This window comes from Arvicanthis niloticus, chromosome 13 (genome assembly GCF_011762505.2).
Source record: "Arvicanthis niloticus isolate mArvNil1 chromosome 13, mArvNil1.pat.X, whole genome shotgun sequence".
Classification (NCBI taxonomy): domain Eukaryota; kingdom Metazoa; phylum Chordata; class Mammalia; order Rodentia; family Muridae; genus Arvicanthis; species Arvicanthis niloticus.
This window is the reverse complement of record NC_047670.1, coordinates 3388179-3407935: the sequence shown is the minus strand read 5'-3', so window position 1 is coordinate 3407935 and position 19757 is coordinate 3388179. Positions and strand designations below refer to the sequence as shown.

At 37.0% G+C, this 19757-nt stretch overlaps 1 protein-coding gene across 7 annotated transcripts in view; it reads left to right on the top strand.

The window, feature by feature from the left end:
- Window positions 1–19757, top strand: part of Ralyl (RALY RNA binding protein like) — a 677304-nt gene that overhangs the window by 585513 nt on the left and 72034 nt on the right. For all 7 annotated transcript variants that reach the window (XM_076911218.1, XM_076911217.1, XM_076911216.1 and 4 more), the window contains one exon: window positions 13087–13134. In XM_076911218.1, the coding sequence (XP_076767333.1) occupies window positions 13087–13134 (48 nt within the window). The remainder of the gene's footprint in view (window positions 1–13086; window positions 13135–19757) is intronic.

The window sequence follows — 19757 nt, the reverse complement described above, 5'->3', positions numbered from 1 at the left end:
CTGCTCCATAAGCCTGTTTTGGCTTGCGTTAGTTTTGGGCCTGGAGCTGGCCCCTGTTCCCATTTCCCTGATTATGGGAAAGGATGTTTCCTTGTGTGTCTCTTTTGGACCTACATTCATTAACCCAATGCCTTCCACATTTGCAAAGTGGGCAGAGCCCAGGCTGCTTTCTGGGCTGTCTCTGGGTTAACTCATTTTCTGCCTTGCTATCTTTTGCAAAGTGTCTAGGCTTGCCACATTTAAAATAGGCCTTTTGGTTTCTATTAGCCAAAAGTCACTTACATTGTCCTTGCATGGCAGCTGCCATAGCTAAGCCCTGTTGGTAGGAGGGACCTATATCAGAACAGAGTCTGATATACCCCGTAAGGTCTGTCTTTTTTCTGTAGGGTCTAATGGCCGCTTGGCAGGCAGGATTAGCATTTTCATATGCAAGTTGTTTCACATAATCTATACTTGCCTCTGCATTACCAAAACTCCTCCCTGCTGTTGTCATTAATCAATGAACAAAATCAGAAAATCATTCATCAGGTCCTTGTCTGACTGCTGTTAAGGATGCACCAGGGTCCCCTTTTGCTGGGAGTTTACGCCAAGCCTTCATTGCTGCGTTTTGAATTTGGGCGAATAAGCCTGGGTTATATTGCATCTGGTTATCACTAGAAGCAGATTGCCCTTCTCTTTCTAAGGCATCAAACGATTGCCTGTCTGAATGTTTCTCCTAGCTGTTTTTTTTTTTTTTTTTTTTTTTACAAGTCTCATGATACTCTGATTTCCAGATAAGGTAGTCACCACCACTAAAACTGCTCTCATTAATGTATTCCAAACAGTAGTAGTCAGCCACTCCTCTTTAGCAGACTCTAAAATTGCAAGAGTAAAGGAAGCAGTGGCATCATATTGTGATCCTGCATTTTTTAATTCCTTAATAATTTGAAAATTAAACCCTGTGTGATGTCTCCAAGAAACCCCTTGGTCTCAGATACAAGGAAAGCCTCAGCATCTCCCTTCTCTGGATGATCTGTGGCTAATATTAAGCTAGGTGGTAGGCACTGCCTTTGGACTCCCAGTTGAGGAATGCAAGGAGCTGTGGGATTTTCGCAGTTTACCTCTCAAGACATCTTCCTTGTCCTTAATTTTTGTAGCTGATTAATTATGTATTGCTACTCTTCTTCTAACTCTATTTGTTGTTTAAGAACAGATATTTTTTCCAGTAACTCCCTTATGGGATCTATAACCACCATCTCCATTGGGGGAGCATTTGGAGGCAGAGGTGTGTAGGGAGGGGGTCTTCAGGAAGAGGGCCATTTAGGGTCATAATGTTCGGCTGCCTCTTCCTCTAGGTCAGCACAATCTGGCTCTAACAAATAGTCATCAACCTTTGGTTGTATTTTAGATTCTAATTTTGGATAAATAAGTTTCTTTTTATTTTGAACATGAAAGATAGCATTTAAGGAATGAAGCAAAAGCAGACAATTAACACATGTGAGCAGTAAACAACAAAACAAAAACAGAGAGTTGAGCTCAGGCTGACTTATTTCTTACCCCATTTTCATTAACATGACTTAACTTTCTCGACAGCAGCAGATTCCCTTGGTGATCACCTTTGTTTTACTTCTGAATTTTCGGCAGATTCTTCTTCAAGTAATGTCCCTCACAAGGTCTCTGGTTCTTGCTGTCCCACGTTGTGTGCCAAAAATGTTGTGGACTGCCCTGTCAATGTTGGAACCCGCACTGCCAAAAGCCTTGGGGACTAAATTGTTAGAGCCCACACTGCCCCAGGCTGCTCGGGTCTGCAGGTCCGGGTTCAGCAAGACAGACAGAGAGTGTGGATGGACTCGAGGAATGGAGACCAGACAGAGTGTGATTCAATCCCATTTATTCTTCAGTCTTTCTTCCTAGTCCAAGTCCCAAGTCTTGAGTTCCTAATCCCTAGTTTCTAGTCCCTAGTGCCTCCAAGTTCCAAGTTTCCAGTTCCAAGTTCTAGTCTCGAGTCTTATCCAAGTTCTAAGTTTCAAGTCTCCAGTACCTACTCCAAGTGCCAAAGTCTAATACTTAATAATAATTTCTTCTGTCTGCCTCTTGCCTTTTATATATCTCATTTCTAAGCCACACCTTTAAGTCATGCCTTTAAGTCATGCCCTTAGGTCTTGTCTCTAAATCTGATCTCTAAGTCACGCCCTTAAGTCTCACACACCCAAGGGAAAATCCTGGGTGTCTAAAACAAGATGTTATCAGAGTGTGCTCAGCTGTTGTAGGCTATTGTAATCAAGTCTCTTGTCAGGGTATATGGCTCAAGATGGCTGCAAGGATGATAGCCACCTTCTTTTGGCTCCCCACACTTACTTACTTACTTATTAACTTTTCATCCTGATTGCAGCCCCAATCTTTCCTCTCCTCCCAATCTCACCCTCTACCCCAAATCCCCTGACTTGGGTACCAACCCACCCTGGCACATCAACTGGCAGGAGGACTGTTACACTGAGGCCAGTAAAGGCAGCCCAGCTAGGGGAAAGAGATCAAAGGTAGGTAACAGAGACATCTCCTGTCTCACCTACTCCAGTTATTAGGGGACTCACATGATTACTAAGATTCGAATCTGCTACATATGTGTAGAGGCCCTCCTAGGTCCAATTCACACATATCCTTTGGTTGTTGGTTCAGTTTCTGTGAGCCCCATGGGTCCATGTTAGTTGACCCTGTAGGTCCTTTTGTGGTGTCCTTGACCCCTGCAGCTTCCTCCATCATTCCATTTAGAGCTGTGAGCTCTGCTGGAGGGATGTTTTCTGTTAGAGTTGATCTGTTGCTGTTATGTATTCAAATGATGAATACTCCCCTCTCCCCACCTCCTCCCTCCATTTGGTTGCCTCTGATGAGCAGATCAGACATTTTCTTGAGAGAATATAGATAGAGTTTCAGTTACCAGTCTGGGGATTGCAGGTAGAGATGACAAGGGGAGAGAGGAAGGAATTATAAGAAGAAAGGAGACAGAGGCAACAAGAGGTCTCCATTAGGGGGGGTTGGATGGGAGCATGTGGCCAGGTGAAATGCCCCCTGAAGACAGACAGATACAGCAGAAATAACCCCTGTGAGACTCAAACAGCAAGAAATTGGGGAGTACAGCTGAGAAATAGACAGTCTTGTGTTTAGAACAGTAGATTGGGGATAGTCCCCAAGTAATCATGCTAAGCTGATTAAATAAATCCATAGGACTCTGCCTAGATTATTGGAAAGCTGGCCAAGTCATATTAATAACTAATAGAGTTTATTAAAAATCCATTTTCAGTACATGCTGTACTTTATGGTTATTATATCACACATGTCTTTCTGTTTCTGGTTTACCTCACTCAGGATGATATTTTCTAGTTCCACCCGTTTGCCTTACATTTGATTATGTCCTTGTAATAGTTTAAAATGTGTGAAACAGTTGACTCAAGTAAATGGTAAATGAGAACTGTCATTTACTGGATAGAATGTTTTGCTGTATTATTGTTGTATTTTGTAAAACAGATGTTTTTGTAGGTCAAAGTGGCCTCTACAGTGTTGCTGAAAGTCACCGTGAACCACTGATACTCCTGCTTCCAATTCCCAAGTGCTTGGGTTGCACGCCAGGGCCAGCACACTTGGCTCCTCTGCAGTGTTTTACTTGCTTACTTTATTTCATTTTCTTAACATTCTTTTACTTTTTATCAAGTCTCTTTTCTGTTGCTATGATATAATATCATAATTGAAAGTTACATAGGGAAGAGTTCCACAGGGAGAGTCCACAGTGGTGGAAAAGGCATGGAAAAAGGAGCAGGATGTTGAAAATCTCTATCACAACTGTACAAAAAGAGTAACAGCAGGAAGGAGAAAAAGACATGAACCCTCAAAGGCAGTCCTCAGTGACTGTGCTTGTACTTCTTCCAGCATGGCTGCACCTCTTAAAGATGCAATAATCTCCTCCCCACCCCCAAATGGCAACACCAACTAGGGACAGGCAGTGCAAGCACATGAGCCTATAGGGAAAATACTGCTATTCAAACCATTGCACCCTTCCTAAAGTAAAAACCACTACTAGTTAAAGCATACAATGTATACATTAAATATTTCATAATCCTTTAGTTTCCCCCTCAACATTTCCTTTATTCTAACGATACTTGTTGTGCAGTAACTGTTTGCTAATGAAACTTAAGCTAAGAGATTTACATCATCAATTTTAGTTTTGAAATACATATGTATAAGACTATTCATTGCAAATACATGGTAAATATACAGTTTTCTGTGTCTTCTCTTTGGTAAGAAAAATGGAGAGATATGTATAAATCTATTGAACTATGAATAATGTGAGTTAGAAACATGATTCTGTAAGAATTTTTGAGGATACTTCTGATTCACTATAACTTCTCAAAATTCAGAGTACATAATGTGTTTGTATTCTTATATATGAAAAATGAGAAAGTATAATTTTCATTTTGTCTTCTCCAGAATTGTCCCACATTTTTCTACCATCAATTTTATGGCTACCCACAAAGACCTAACTTTTCAACAATTATTTTCCATTCTTTCATGTTTACAAGAAAAATAAAATGCCATTTTTTCTAGGAAGCATAGTTTGATCCACATCTCTTGATACATTTTTTTTTAATTTCTTCTACCTATGAAATTTCATAGCAGGTGTGGTTGTTTGAATGTAATTGGCCCCATAGAGAATGGCATTATTAGGAGTTGTGGCCTTGTTAGATTAGGTGTGGATTTGTTGGAGGAAGTGTCCCATTGTGGATGGACATGAGCTTTGAGGTGAGATATGCACAAGCTATGCCCAGTGAAGCACACGGTCTGTCTGCTGCCTAAGAATCAAGATGTAGAATGTTCAGCTACTTCCCCAGCATCATGTCTGCCTGCACATTTCCCTGCTTCCTGCCATGATGATAATGAACTAAGCCTATGAAAGTGTAAGGCAGATCCAATTAAATATTTGCCTTTATAAGAGTTGCCATGATCAGTTGTCCCTTCACAGCAATAAAATCCTAAGACATTGGGCTTTACTTCTGTTTAGTGATTCACTGAACTCAGCTTGCAAGTACAATCACCTGTGTATCTGTCTAATTCCTTCTACAGAGGCTGGCATTCCTTTGGGTTCTCCAGATATTATTATCTACAGCTCTCATTATTATATCTGACTTAAAATAAGGATTCAATAATTGGTAATTCAATTTAATTTAGAAGCCAGAAACATTAATTGAGAAGGCACTAGTAAGATTCATTATTTGTTGTATGTCTGCTAAGAAATCAGCAATGTGTCTTCTCCTTATTATGTTCGTTAATATCCTTCAGATTATGTTTTAATGAAGTTTCTTGAGGCAAGAAAGAAATGTGTGTATTAATATATTGAAATAAAACTGGTTTTATGAATTCAAAAGGATTAAAGTTGATTGCATATATTGTAAAACACAATCAGTGGTGATTTCTTTTATAAAGGAAAAAAGTTTAAATTAAATTACAAGAAAGTTATTTGGTCCTCACTTAATCTTCACTAGCAAAAGAAATAGTGTGTCTATATGCACCTAGGCAATTACATTTCCAATTTTGGCTTCCCATAAATTTTGAGGAAATCTAAACAATCATAGTAAGGTACATGGGCAAGTAGAATGAATTAAGTTGAGCTCCTATGCAGTAAATAGAAATGTCTTTCTCTTTTATTTAAGTGACACTTAATAATTGTACACTCTTATGAGTTGCAGTGATATTTGCATACATATATGGTGAGTAACAGTCAAAGTAGCTTGTTCAAGTGTCCATAATCTCAATATTTTTCTTTTAGTGAGAATGATTAAATCCATGCCTAGTTTGAAATGGGCAGAAGTTATCATGACTAAATTGCCTATACCATACTAGAACTTCTTAAATTGAAGCTCAAGACCTCACATGGGGGGGGGGGTCACAAAACTGAATTAGAAGTCATGAACAATAATTGGCAAAAGTAGAAGGTTTCTTAACAAATAATAATTTAAAACCAAATACATAATGAATTTGAGATATTATGACAGGACAACCTGTGTTGTGGCCTTGATATTAAGCATGACATATACACTGTAAACAGTGTATACTGTGACATTACATCTGACCAGCAAATTCTGCTTTAAAACCATGAAAGATATGGGACTTTTTTATATGTTAATAATTACAATGGTTTTTACTGCCTTAACTGAAATGTAATGATTTAGTTTTGTAAAACAAAACTTTTAATAACTTCCTATTATCCTTCACCGTGCTAAAATTATTATAATGTCTTTACAACATTATCTTTAAAACATTTGGCCCTAAAACTTTTGAGTTTATGACATGAGTTTCATAAAATAAAATGTACTTTAATTGATGGGATTAGTACAGATTTTTTTAAATTCCATCTGTAATGGTCCTAAACATACTTCTGCAAATTTAATGTGAATCTGCATTCTAACAAGAATAAATATGAATTAAAATGTTGATCACCACAAAAAATGCTGAAAATACTGGACATCCTGCAATATAAAATATTCATCCAGTATTTATTTTCTTTTATTATCATTATAATGTAAATAATAATTCATTTACATTTCAAATGATATCCTTCTTCCGGGTTACCCCTCCACAATCCCCCTCATTCCATCCCCTCATCCCCAATCCCCTTTGCCTCTCTGAAGGTGCTCCTCCACCCTCTCACTCCTGCCTCACTGCTCTAGCATCCCCGTATGCTGGGGTATCAAGCCTCCCTCCCCTCCCATTGATGTCAGATAAGACCATCCTCTGCTCCATATGTATCTGGAGCCCTGGCTATCTCCATGTATGATCTTTGGTTGGTGGGTTAGTCCCGAGGAGTTCTGGGTGGTCCAGTTAGTTGATATTGTTCTACAAGCACCTGACCAATACAGATGCATATACTCATAGCCAACCATTAGAATGAACCAGGGAACCCCAACAGAAGAGCTACTGGAAGGACTGAAGGAGCTGAAGGGGATTGTAACCCCCATAAAAAGAATATCAACAGGATTCAGTTTTTTATGCCAAAACAGATATGAACATTTATCTTTTGGCACACCAATTAAATTTAATAAATAGTAAAATGACATGCATACTAAAGAATTGATTTAAAATAATTTTTATGATTTCTTATCACATTTCATGTATAAATCTACTTTATGTACCCATATCCCAAATTCCCAGAGCATATAAAATTCTCAGAATAAAAGCATGTTGTAAGGAGAAAAAAAAATTAAGAACCCTTGCTATAGAATGCCTGGTGGTTTATTTTTCTGTTCACTTGTGTAAGACAGAAAGTTAATCCCTTAACAATAAAGAGTGTAATAGTGACTGGCAGAAGCTATGGAGTGGGTGGTAAGCACAGAGAGTAGTTTCATTTAGGAGATGTCTTCATTGGTAATTTTATTTCAAAGTCTTCCCATGGAATTCTTTCATGTTCCTAAGAAAACTGTTCCTCAGGTACAAAGTGGGAGCATTTTGTGTTTCAACTCAGAGGAGTGGAAATAGATTGACCAATGTAAGTTCTCAGAATTACAATCTCCATGAAAACCAAGGATCAGGGGTCTGGGGTCCAGAGAAAACTGACTGAAGTTTAGTGAAGTTGAGAGGAAGTTTGAGGTAATTTTGATACAACCAGATTAAAATTCAGGCAGGGATAAAAATTATTAATTCTGAGCCCAAGTGTCTCATTTAATTCCTGATGGCATGCTATTTATCATAATTTGAAGACAGCTCACTGCATCTTTTATGCATAGTGAAGACTAAAAGAAACTGTTTATAAAAGTACAAATATCAATTTACATCAAAATACTTTCCTCCCCAGGCCATTGGTTTACAAACACATTCTATGCAAAATTCTTAAAATATGATATGCTTGGTTTGGTTTATATATTTGATTCTATTGTGGAAACTTCATTGGTGTTATCCAAATACAATTTTATTTCATATATATTTGTGGTCTAGTAACATAGTCTTAAAACTCATCAAAGACAGGCACTCATGATAACTGAGCAAGCAGTCTAATTTCTTCATTATTGTATTTATTTATTAACTTTACATCACAGCCAACCTTCTGTCTTCTCTTCCCAGACCAACATTCACATCTCACTTCTTTCTCTTCTCTGAAAAAGGGAAACCTGCCAAGGGTACAAAACGACACTGGCAAAGCAAGTCACAGAGGACTAAAGACATCCTCTCCCACTGAGGACACAAAAGGCAGCCCCAGTGGGGAAAAGGACTGCGACAGAGTCAGAGAATGACCTGCTTCAATTATTAGGGGATGCACATGATGACCAAGCTGCACATCTGCTACATATGTTTTGTGGAATATATTTAATTTCAATCCAGGGACTCCACTACACCTTTGATTATTTAATTAACAAATAAAAGATACACACAACCTTTATATTTATAATAAGCCTTAATCAGCACTAGTATGGGGTAGATATCTACCACCTATGATATCCCATGCTATTAAAATGTACTTTCTTATTGATAACCCCAAGTTATTACTTGCTATGTTCCATCTAGGCTATTATTTTTCTTTTTGTCTTTTATTGAATATTTTATTTATTTACATTTCAGATGTTATCCCCATTTCCCCATTTCTCCCCCAAGACATCCCCTATTCTATCTCTCCTCCTCCTGCTTCTATGAGGGTGTGCCCCCACCCACCCACTCCCAGCTCTCCACTCTCGAATTCCCCCACATTGGAGCATCAAGCCTTCACGAGACCAAGAACCTTCTTGCTACAACATATATCAAGGATGCATGTTCTATTATGTTCATAACAGCCTTATTTATAATAGTCAGAAGCTGGAAAGAACCCATCTGTAGGGCGGTGTAGGGTGTCTTGGTTTTTGGTGTGGCATGGGCCTTGAACCCTGGCCCCAATGGGGCAACAACAGGTGTTTGGCCACATCTCCAGAACCCAGGATCCTGACACGTGGTCTAAGACTTCCATTTGATCTGCGCCATTCAGTCATGTAAGGACTATGCAGCCCCTCCCAAAGAGGTGTCACCAGCATAGGTAGAGGGCGTGACTACAAGCTTTAGCCCTAGAGAGATTTCCATATTAATGAGTTACCTAAAGGCCAGAGGGAGCAGTTTAATTAAGTATTCTTTTCTCAGTCCCTCCCCTCTTTCCCCTCAGTATTTAACTCAGATCTGCCCTGAGTTTTGGGGGGTGCACATCCAGATTCAACTATCATCCATCATGTCAATAAAGATTTTGGAATCCTGAGCTTTCTCGAGTTATGGGGCCTGTTGTCTCGTGGCCATCATAGCGGACCTCCCTGCATCCCTCCCTCCTGCTCCCGCACCCATCTAGGCTATTCTTAGCCCAACTGGCCAGCCCTCCGGGCTAAGATTTTTAAGACTCATACCCAATCTTATCTTCTCTCTACCTTTCTTTCTTTGCTCATGGCTCTCCAATCCCCAGCCCTGGAACGCCAAACAATGCCTATGTCCCTTATGGCCAATATTGGCTGTCAGCCCCTCTATTTACCTTTCAGGGATAACGTGGGGGAAGGTTCACATGGCATCACTTGAGTAAATGAGGATTTATTTATCTGAAGCAACCAATATTTAGCATTAGAACACAAGCGGCATTAGAGCAACACACTACACATGTGTGCTGAGGGCCTAGGTCCAGCCCATGCATGCATGCTCTTTGGTTGGTGATTCAGTCTCTGTGACCCCCATGGGTCTAAGTTAATTGACTCTATAAGTCGTCTTATGATGTCCTTGACCCCTGTTGTTTCCTTAGTCTTTCCCCTCACTCTTTCACAAGACTCACAAAGCTCTGCGTATTGTTTGTCTGTGGGTCTCTGCAATTGTTTGCATCAGCTGCTGGATGAAGCCTCTTAGAAGACAGTTATGCCAGCATAGCAGAGTATTATTGGTAATGGTGTCAGGGCTTGGCTCTCTCCCATGAGATGGGTTTGAAGTTGGACCGGTCATTGGTTGGCCATTCCCTCAATCTCTGTTCCATCTTTATCCCTGTATATTTTGTAGGGAGAAGATATTTTGCATCAAAGGTTTAGGGAGTAGGTTGCTGTCTCTCCTCTCTCCACTAGAAATACTGCCTAGAGACAGGAGGTAGCCACTTCAGGCTCTATATCCCACATTGCTAGGAATCTCAGCTAGTGTTACCCTCGCAGACTACTGGGACCCTCCCCTGTCCCAGTTCTCCAGCTTGTCCCAGAGATGCACTACCAACAATTTCCCTTCTCACTCCAGCCTTCTCACAAACCCTTTCTCCACACTGGATCCCCACACAGTTCCCTCTCTTCATCTACTTCTGATGTCTATTTTTATTTCCTGTTGTGAGTGAAATGTAAGCATTCTCCCTTGGACTCTCTTTGTTTCTTACATTTTTGAGGTCTTATATTTTTGGGGTCTTGTACTTAAGGCTCCACTATTAATCTTTGGATATATGTCCTTTTGGGTCTAGGTTACTCCACTCAGGATGATATTGCTTAGTTCTATCTATTTGCCTGCAAATTTTATGATGTTCTTGTTTTTAATAGCTGAGGGGTATTTCATTGGTAAAGGTATATTATCTTTATCCATTCTTCTGTTGAAGGGGATCTAGGTTATTTCCAGTTTCTGACTGTCACAAATAAAGCACTATGTTCACAGTTGAGCAAGTGTCCTTGTGGTATGACAGAACAAATTTTGGATATGTAAATAAATATATCTATTTCTATATCTATATCTGTATATGTATCTATATCTATTATCATCTATATCATCTATATCTATATTTATATCATCTACATCTATATCATCTACATCTATATCATTTATATTTATATCTATATCTATATCATCTATATCTATATCATCTATATCTATATCACCTATATCTATATTACCTATGTCTATAGCACCTTTATCTATAGCATCTATATCTATATCATCTATATCTATAGCACCTTTATCTATATCATCTACATCTATATCATCTACATCTATATCACCTTTATCTATATCATCTATATCATCTATATCTATAGCACCTTTATCTATATCATCTACATCTATATCATCTATATCTATATCATCTATATCTATATTTACATCATCTATATCTATATCATCTACATCTATATCATCTATATTTGTATCTATATCTATATCATCTATATCTATATCACCTATATTTATATTACCTATATCTATAGCACCTTTGTCTATATCATCTATATCATCTACATCTATATCATCTACATCTATATCACCTTTATGTATATCACCTTTATCTATATTATCTATATATATATCATCTATATCATCTATATCTATATCATCTATATCTATAGCACCTTTATCTATATCATCTATATCTATATCATCTATATCTATATCACCTTTATCTATATCATCTATATCATCTATATCTATATCATCTATATTTATATCATCTATATCTATATCACCTTTATCTATATCACCTTTATCTATATCATCTACGTCTATATCTATATCATCTATATCTATATCACCTTTATCTATATCATCTATATAATCTACATCTATATCATCTACATCTATATCACCTTTATGTATATCACCTTTATCTATATTATCTATATATATCATCTATATTATCTATATCTATATCATCTATATCTATATCACCTTTATCTATATCATCTATATCTATATCATCTATATTTATATCATCTATATCTATATCACCTTTATCTATATCATCTATATCTATATCATCTATATTTATATCATCTATATCTATATCACCTTTATCTATATCATCTATATCCATATCATCTATAACATCTATATCTATATCTTAGTGGGATAGGTGGATCTAGAGGTATAACTACTCCCAATCTTCTGCAAAACTTTCAAATTGATTTTCAAAGTGGTTGTAGAAGTTTGCACTCCCACCAACAATGGAAAAATGTTCCCCTTGTTTCACATCCTTGCCAGCATGAGCTGTCACTTGAGTTTTTTATCTTAGCCATTCTAACAGGTGTGAGGTAGAATCTCAGAGTCATTTTAATTTTTAACTCCCTGGTGACGGATGTTGTTGAATAAGTTCTTGGCCATTAGAGATTCCTCTGTTGAGAATTTTTTGTTCTGCTCTTTACCTATTTATTTATTTATTTATTTATTTATTTATTTATTTATTTTACATTCCAGATTTTATCCCCCCCCCCAGTTCACCCTGTGACTGTTCCATATCTCATACCTCCTCCCCAACCCCTGTCTCCACAAGGATGTTCCTACTCCACACCTACCTACCTCCTCTGCTGTATATGTATTGAGGGGCTCCTATCAGATGGTGTATGCTGCCTTTTAGGTGCTCCAGTGTTTGAAAGATCTCCGGGGTCTAGGTTAATTGAGACTGCAGGTCCTCCTACATGGTCACTCTCCTTCTCAGCTTCCTTCAACTTTTCCCTAATTCAACCACAGGGGTCAGCAGCTTCTGTCCATTGGTTGGGTGCAAATATCTGCATCTGACTCTTTCAGCTGCTCATTGAGTCTTTGGGAGGGCATCATAATAGATCTCTTTTTGTGAGTGCTCAGTAGCCTCAGAAATAGTGTTAGGCCTTGGGACCTCCCCTTGAGATGGATCCCACTTTGAGCTTGTTGCTGGAACTTCTTTTCCTCAGGCTCCTCTCCGAGTCAGTCTAGTCTCAAATCTCCTACCTGCCATTTGGTAGTGATAAAAATTCAGTCAACTACATGGGTCTTTTATACTTTAGTTACATTACACATAGGAATAGTTTTGATGACTAAAACTGAAATGCATATAAGGTGCCTCACAAAAGGCCATTATCCAAATGGGTGTAGGCAGTTCTCACTGTTTATTCTTCAGTGACCTTTATGACATTATCCCTGAAATGCGTGTGTTGGTCCCATTTACATACTCTAAATTGCCAATCTGTAGTGATAGTCTGATTAAGTGTATGAAATTAAACATTATCTTATAATGTTCTTTATAAAGTAAAACATTAAAATATGTTGGTATAAAGTAAAATTGATTTCTTGTTATGAAATCAAAAATTGTAAGTAATATGAGCATGACTCAAACCCACACTAACTATTTTTTTTATTCCTTAGTGGTTATGTATTTGACTACGATTACTACAGAGATGATTTCTACAATCGGTATGTAAATTTCTCAACCTGGTTTTGGGGAATCTGTATTATGTTGTCTTTTATGCATTTCATTTGCTGAAGCTTTAATTCATTTAAATGCTTCAAATAATATGTTATGACTAAAAATTTAAAATGTGATCTTTCTATAACTGTCACATAGATATATTTTCTTAGTTTTGTTATATTTATTCACATGCAGTAGATCTTGGAGTTGTAATTTTACATTACAATTGACAAAGCCTAAAATTTTGTTGGTGATATTAAAATAACATTTTAAACATTTAGTTATTTCCAAGACCATTTATTGACTTAGAATTGTCAAAGCTGATAGTTATTATGACTCCAAAAGAAAGAAAGAAAAGAAGGAAGGAGTGAAGGAAGGTACAAAAAAATTCCTTCTTTCCCAGGTAGGTAGACATGCAGGCAGGCCACAAAACCCAAAATTGGTTAGAATCAGCAGCGTAAAAGAACTGTGCAATTCCTTTGAGACTCTTCACTAAAAGTACAGGGGTGAATGATAATTATTGACCATATTTTACTTTAGAACAATACCATCATTGAGAATTTCTTTAATACCTTTATATAGAATTTATCCATCCCACAAAGTACAAACTCTGTTCTTTTACCAGGTGACTTAGAATCTGGATCAGTCATCTGTTTTGTACTCTTTAAGTTTCCATGATCCTTTATAAAAATACATCAGCTACAGAGCCTTGTCCTAATTGTCTCTCTTCAAGGTCTTTCAATATGTAGTCCCATGGTAGGATCACTTTCTCCCCAGAGTTTCCTTTATTACTTTCCTCTCATCCAATACATTTTTCTTATAGATAGCAGTAGAAACTGTTTCGTTCATTTTGCTGAGTCCAGATCTAGATGCTTTCAAGGGACAAGTTAACATACCTTTTCTCAGCTGTCTTTTTGATATGTCCATTGACCTTTTGTTTGACTTTACTTTCAATGTTGTAATTCTAAACTTATTATTGTCAACAATTCTTTTTTATTGGGTTAAATGATACATGTGTTAAATGTTAAATGCCACTAACACAGGATACATTATAGTGGCCTGATTGTGGCCTCTGTGTAAACAGTCTAGCTAGTAGCCACTGTCTTATGTCTGGATAACTTTTCAAGAGAAGTGACGGGATTACCTACTTATTTGGATAATAAAATCTGTGCTTTGGGGTGTTAATGACATCTTACATGGATTGCTATCAGAAATTTAATTTGTATTTTTAGATAAGTGATCTATGCACATCATTGTTGATAACGAAACTCATAAATATTTAACTCACAAGAATCAAAATCAGATACAGGTGACAATTGGAATAAACAAATGAATGAATATAGAAATAAGGTAAATATTTTCCACAAATTTAATTATAGGTAGTGTTAAAACAGAGGAGTGTAAAGAAATATATAACAATACAGAGAAAAGTTTTCAATAAGTCATAATGGACAAAGGAGCCCAGTAATCCTTTGAGACATTCCTAACCACTTGTGAATAATATTTCAGTTCTAACAGGAAAGCCATTGGGTCCTCTCTGTGTGTTATTCCATCTCCTCAGACCTCTGGCTGACTACCTCCTTCCTTTGACTTCATGCCTTAGAGCACCCAGATTGAAGTGGGTTCCCTGAGCCCTCTCAGGCCCAGTAGGCTCCCTCCCATACTTAGTTATATTTATACAGTTCCTTTTGCAGTGTGAGGTCCCCTCATGCCTGCCTCACTTTGCTGCTGAGCAGGACAGTGATGTTAACTTTTGATTGGCTAGTAATAGATACTTAACTTGTGCAGTTAGTTAATCTCATTTAAGACACAGGACCCTTTTGTTCATTACAGACAGAGTTATACTCATAGCTTGATCATGTATTCTAATCCCACAATAGGCTGCATGGCTATGCACAGAAAAGTAATAGCTCCTACTCGTATGTGGGGATAACGTACCCCAAAACCTGAATAGAGAGCCAGATCAAAGGATACACTATTATTAGCATATAATAATGTGCTCTTAAAGCAATGTCAACATCTGGCAACCTTAAAAATAATTTCATATCATACTAAGAAGAGATGACATGGACATAGTCTTTACATTCTTTTGAAAAGCTTAACTTTTGTTAGTTTCAAAATCATTTTCTGCTGGAAATTTTTGAGAATGCAAAACATTGTTTTAATTACTCTGGATAACTTTTCAATTAATGTATTTCACCAAATAGCATATCAAAATGCCATTGTGTTAGGCACTTTTTTTTAGTGCTTCCTTATAGAATTAATACATTTTTATTTAAATAAATTTTGTTCTATAAGGTAGGAAGTACAAGCTTTGACACTAAATCTTCTCACTTTGTAAAAAATCAAATACACAATTGTCTCAGTTTAAAAGATAAGACAAGATACAGGACTTTGCACAATGACTTGGTAGGTATGGGTGGTTTCTCTGCAAACTCAGGATCCACAAAAAGTAAGCAAAGAACTGTCTCCAAGGTTGTCCTCTGACATACATCCTCTTCCTTCTAATGCATGCATACACAGACATATGCTAAAAAGGCAATTGATTGGTTTGCTAACTAATAAAGAATATATATATATATTCTGTTTTGTTGTTTATAAAATATTCATTTAAGCCAAAAGTTGAAAAATAGAACTTACATTGGAAAGACCAAGGATCTTAAACAGGCAAAGTATTATAGAACCTAAAACTCTCTGAGACTAACTATAGCCAATTTTCTGCCCCAACCCACGGGGCAGTGAACTAGGATCCAGGGGACCTGGAAGAGAGAACTGGAGAACAGGGGAACACAAAGAACCACAGCTTGTTAATAGTCTGATCAAACTGTAATTTTTATTTTTTCACACATAGTGGCCAGATGTGGGGAAGGGGATGAGGCAGGAGCACAGGTGTTCAGGGGGAGTACAGATATCTTCCAGAACAGGGTATTGGCTGGGTGAAGGTTCAGGGAACAGGACACTATGGCTCTATGAGTCACTTGTTTCTTATCTAAGCTGGTACATTCCAGCAAGGCTACCTACCCATTCACAAGGTCTATGACTATCCACAAGACCTATGACTACTTGTTTCTATCCAAGCTAATAAATTTCCACCAAAGCTGCCTGTTTGCAATATCTTATAGCTATCTGTTTTAGTGTTTTTCCCCAGAGACCAAGACTTTGTGTTAGCAGGCATGTATGTCAGGCCTATTGCTGATTTTAGGCCTATGGCTGATTTTAGGCCTTCAGTGTATAAGCAGGGCTGCCCCTGAAAATTTTCAATGTTACTTATTTGTCTTATATACAATCTGATCGACCTTTATGTGTACAATAGATCATTATGATTATGTTGCTAACAGACTATCTGAATAGTATGTGCTCTCATTAGTTTCTCTTTCTTTTATTAACACTTGGATAAGAAAGACTTAAGCATTTGTCATCAGTGGCTTAGCTCTCTATAAATACAAAATCCCATAAAGGGACATTAACCAGGAAAGTCTGGACAAGATAAATGGATCTGGATGCATGACAGTGATTAAACACAGTTATTCTGCCTAACATACACTCAACTTGTTTTAATGTGGGGATTTTTACAAATACCCTGTACAATACTGAAACTGGGCAATGTTATTTAACACTGAAAAACCTGCTGTTTGCTACATGATTATTTTATAAATCATAAAGTTATGTGGTAACTGGCAATGGTCCTGGTTTTATTTATACTGAATCAACGCCAAGTGCTACTGCAAATTAACAATATCAACAATGATGATAAGTATGTATTATACTGATTTTTATGTAGCAATGTCTGCATTTCTGAGTAATAAGATAGTCACTCAATATTTCTTCCATAATAGACCATTGTTATGCCTTTGAATGGCATTTCTGTTGTAGCTCACACTTCTGCAGAGAGATAGTGAACATATTGTTTATTTCCTAAGACCATGATGCTTTGTTTAAGGGGAAACAAAACAAGAAATGACACTAGTTATGCTTAGCAGAGATAATTACATTAAAAATGCTTTGCTAAATAAGAATTGAGACTTTGAAGGGACAAACCAAAAACATAATGGGATTAGTGACTGCAAGAAATATGGCAATTGCTGATAGGGCACTTCCTGATATTAAAATTCATTTTAGAAAATGAAGTTTGCTGAGTTGAAATTATGAGTAGGAATTCTAGGCAGTGCCCTGTACCTCTGTGGAACTTGGACTCAGATCTCTGAGGAAGGGACACAGGCTACTGATATGGATATCTTGGAAAAAGTGTGAAGAAGCAAATGGTGTAAGTCCTTCCATCTAGATTCTGCTGCTGCTATAGAGATATATTGTGATTGCCAGTTTAAAGAAACAAAACTGGAGTAATCATAATAATGGAGAACCTAATATGTCAATTTTCTATCTTCTATTCTCATTCTAAACTACTGACTCAAAAAGGAAGTCAGGAGTGTACAGACACATGGTCTTATGCATCTCAACCCCATCTGTACATGAAGGAAGGTCTCCAGGAGCAACAGATTCAAAAATAACATTCTGGTGTTCATATTCCCATTCTATTTCTGCATGTTTGGGGATCTGAATGTAATTCACCAATTCATTCCCATATATTGTTTTGTCTTTTAATTATCTTGAGTATCACATGGTAGAAGCAATGTCCAGTAATCTTTTTTTTTTAGTTTTCAGTGGTGTTTTCTTTCAAAGAAGGTGATATAGCTGAGTGCAGGCAATTGTATATTAGGAGAACCAATGATAGACATCAATATGCTTCCAAGTAAAGTAAAAGAGATTTGCTTCAAGTATACTTAGTGCTCCCAGAGAATTTCTTCTGTCTCCAAGAAATGTGCCACCAGAAAAAACACCAAGTACTTTATAAATGCCTGTGAAGAATAAAGTTTAGGTAGAGAATAAGAAATGCTATGGATGTTTCAAAATCTAGGATAATCTATTCTGTTATAGTAGCTCAAAATGAGCATTATTAAATTTTGGAGCTTTCTGACCTTTTAATAATGAAGTAAAGAAGTTACTACAGTTTTATTATGAAAACAATCATGGTTAAGTTGTTTCTGATCATTAACGATCATGAACAAAATGGTTTAAAACTCCCACCTTACCAAGTCAGAAGTTGAATCAAACCATTTTAAGGGTTTGAATATATTGCTTAGTTATTTAACATACCATATGAAATTAAGCCGTTAGCAAGTAGTAATGTTGATTACATTAAAGTAAAAACCTCGCATAATAATCATTCTAATTTCCAGGGAGTTGCTTCTGAAAGTATGATCAAGAAATTTTGCATACAAACAATGAAGGAAATCAAACTGAAAACCTTATAAAAGTTTACTAATTAAAAAATAAAATCAATACAATCATCAGAATCCTGATGACTTTTAAGAATAATTTGAATTCTTGCCAAGGACCAGCCTCAGCTTGGAGAAGGGTGTATGGTCAAATTATGGGTCCAAGCTGGAGGCTTAGGTTTTTCTAAGATGAATTTCCAGACACCCCCTCCTATGTGTGCATGTGTGCATGCATGTGTGTGTGTGTGTGTGTGTCTGTCTGTCTGTGTGTGTATGTCTGTGTGTGTGTGTCTGTCTCTCTGTGTGTGTGTGTGTGTTTGTATGTGTGTCTGTGTTCCATTCTGCTCCACACAGTTTTTTCTTGGCTATTCTAAAATCTCTCTGGTTGAGACAGCCCTCTCTCCCAGTGAACATTGTAAAGGCTATCTGGATAGCTCATGGGTTTTCTGAACAAAGTTACAAAAGGTGTTATAAAAAATTATTGGATTTTCCAACCATGTCAGAAATTCTGTTAGAAAAAAATATTGAAGAGCTGTGTTCACTCTCCAAAGATCTCCAGAGAGCTCCTATCTCTCTAGAGAAAACTCTAAAGAAATATTATCATTTTCGGTTAGCTAATTCATGCACCAAAACCCCAGTTTTTTATTTTCATATCAATTCAGTTATGTATTCCAGGTTCCCTGTTGATTATTTTATGAGTCAGCATCCCATAAACCCAGACAATAAAACATACATAGATGACAATAAACATACATTTTTTTTCTTAACATTGCAAAAGTATTCTAAGATCTGTCTGCTTTTGTTAAGCACAGAGGATAAACTATTCTGATGGGACCTACCCTGAAATTACAATTTCCACCACTCTTGAGTCTAAACTTTCTCTTTCCTAGACTGATCCTGAAGTCAGGAATCTATCTGTAAGCACAAACAAAAATCTTAGCTGGGTGGAATCTCCTGGGATCATCACTCTCTACATCTCTTTATTTCTTTCTTTAGTAATTTTCTGACAAGTTGGCTCATGGTGCTGCTGCTTTTGTTACTTTAGATTCATGAAGCTCCTCATATAATTCATATTGTATCCTTATTTTTTGCCAAGTTGAGCAATTATATAATTTTGAACTCATGTATATAGAGCTCCTGCCCATTTCCATAAGGACTGTACTGAAGGCACCAATGTTTATCATTTTGCTGAGACATAGTCACACCCTCAACTTATTGTTTCTAACCATCATGGAGTCATTAACACTAACAGGGAGGATACTCCTTGGAAGGATAGGTTTCTCCACTGCTAGTACTGGTACCAGAATATATAGATATTATTACACATACAAGCTTTATGTCTAGCCCACAGT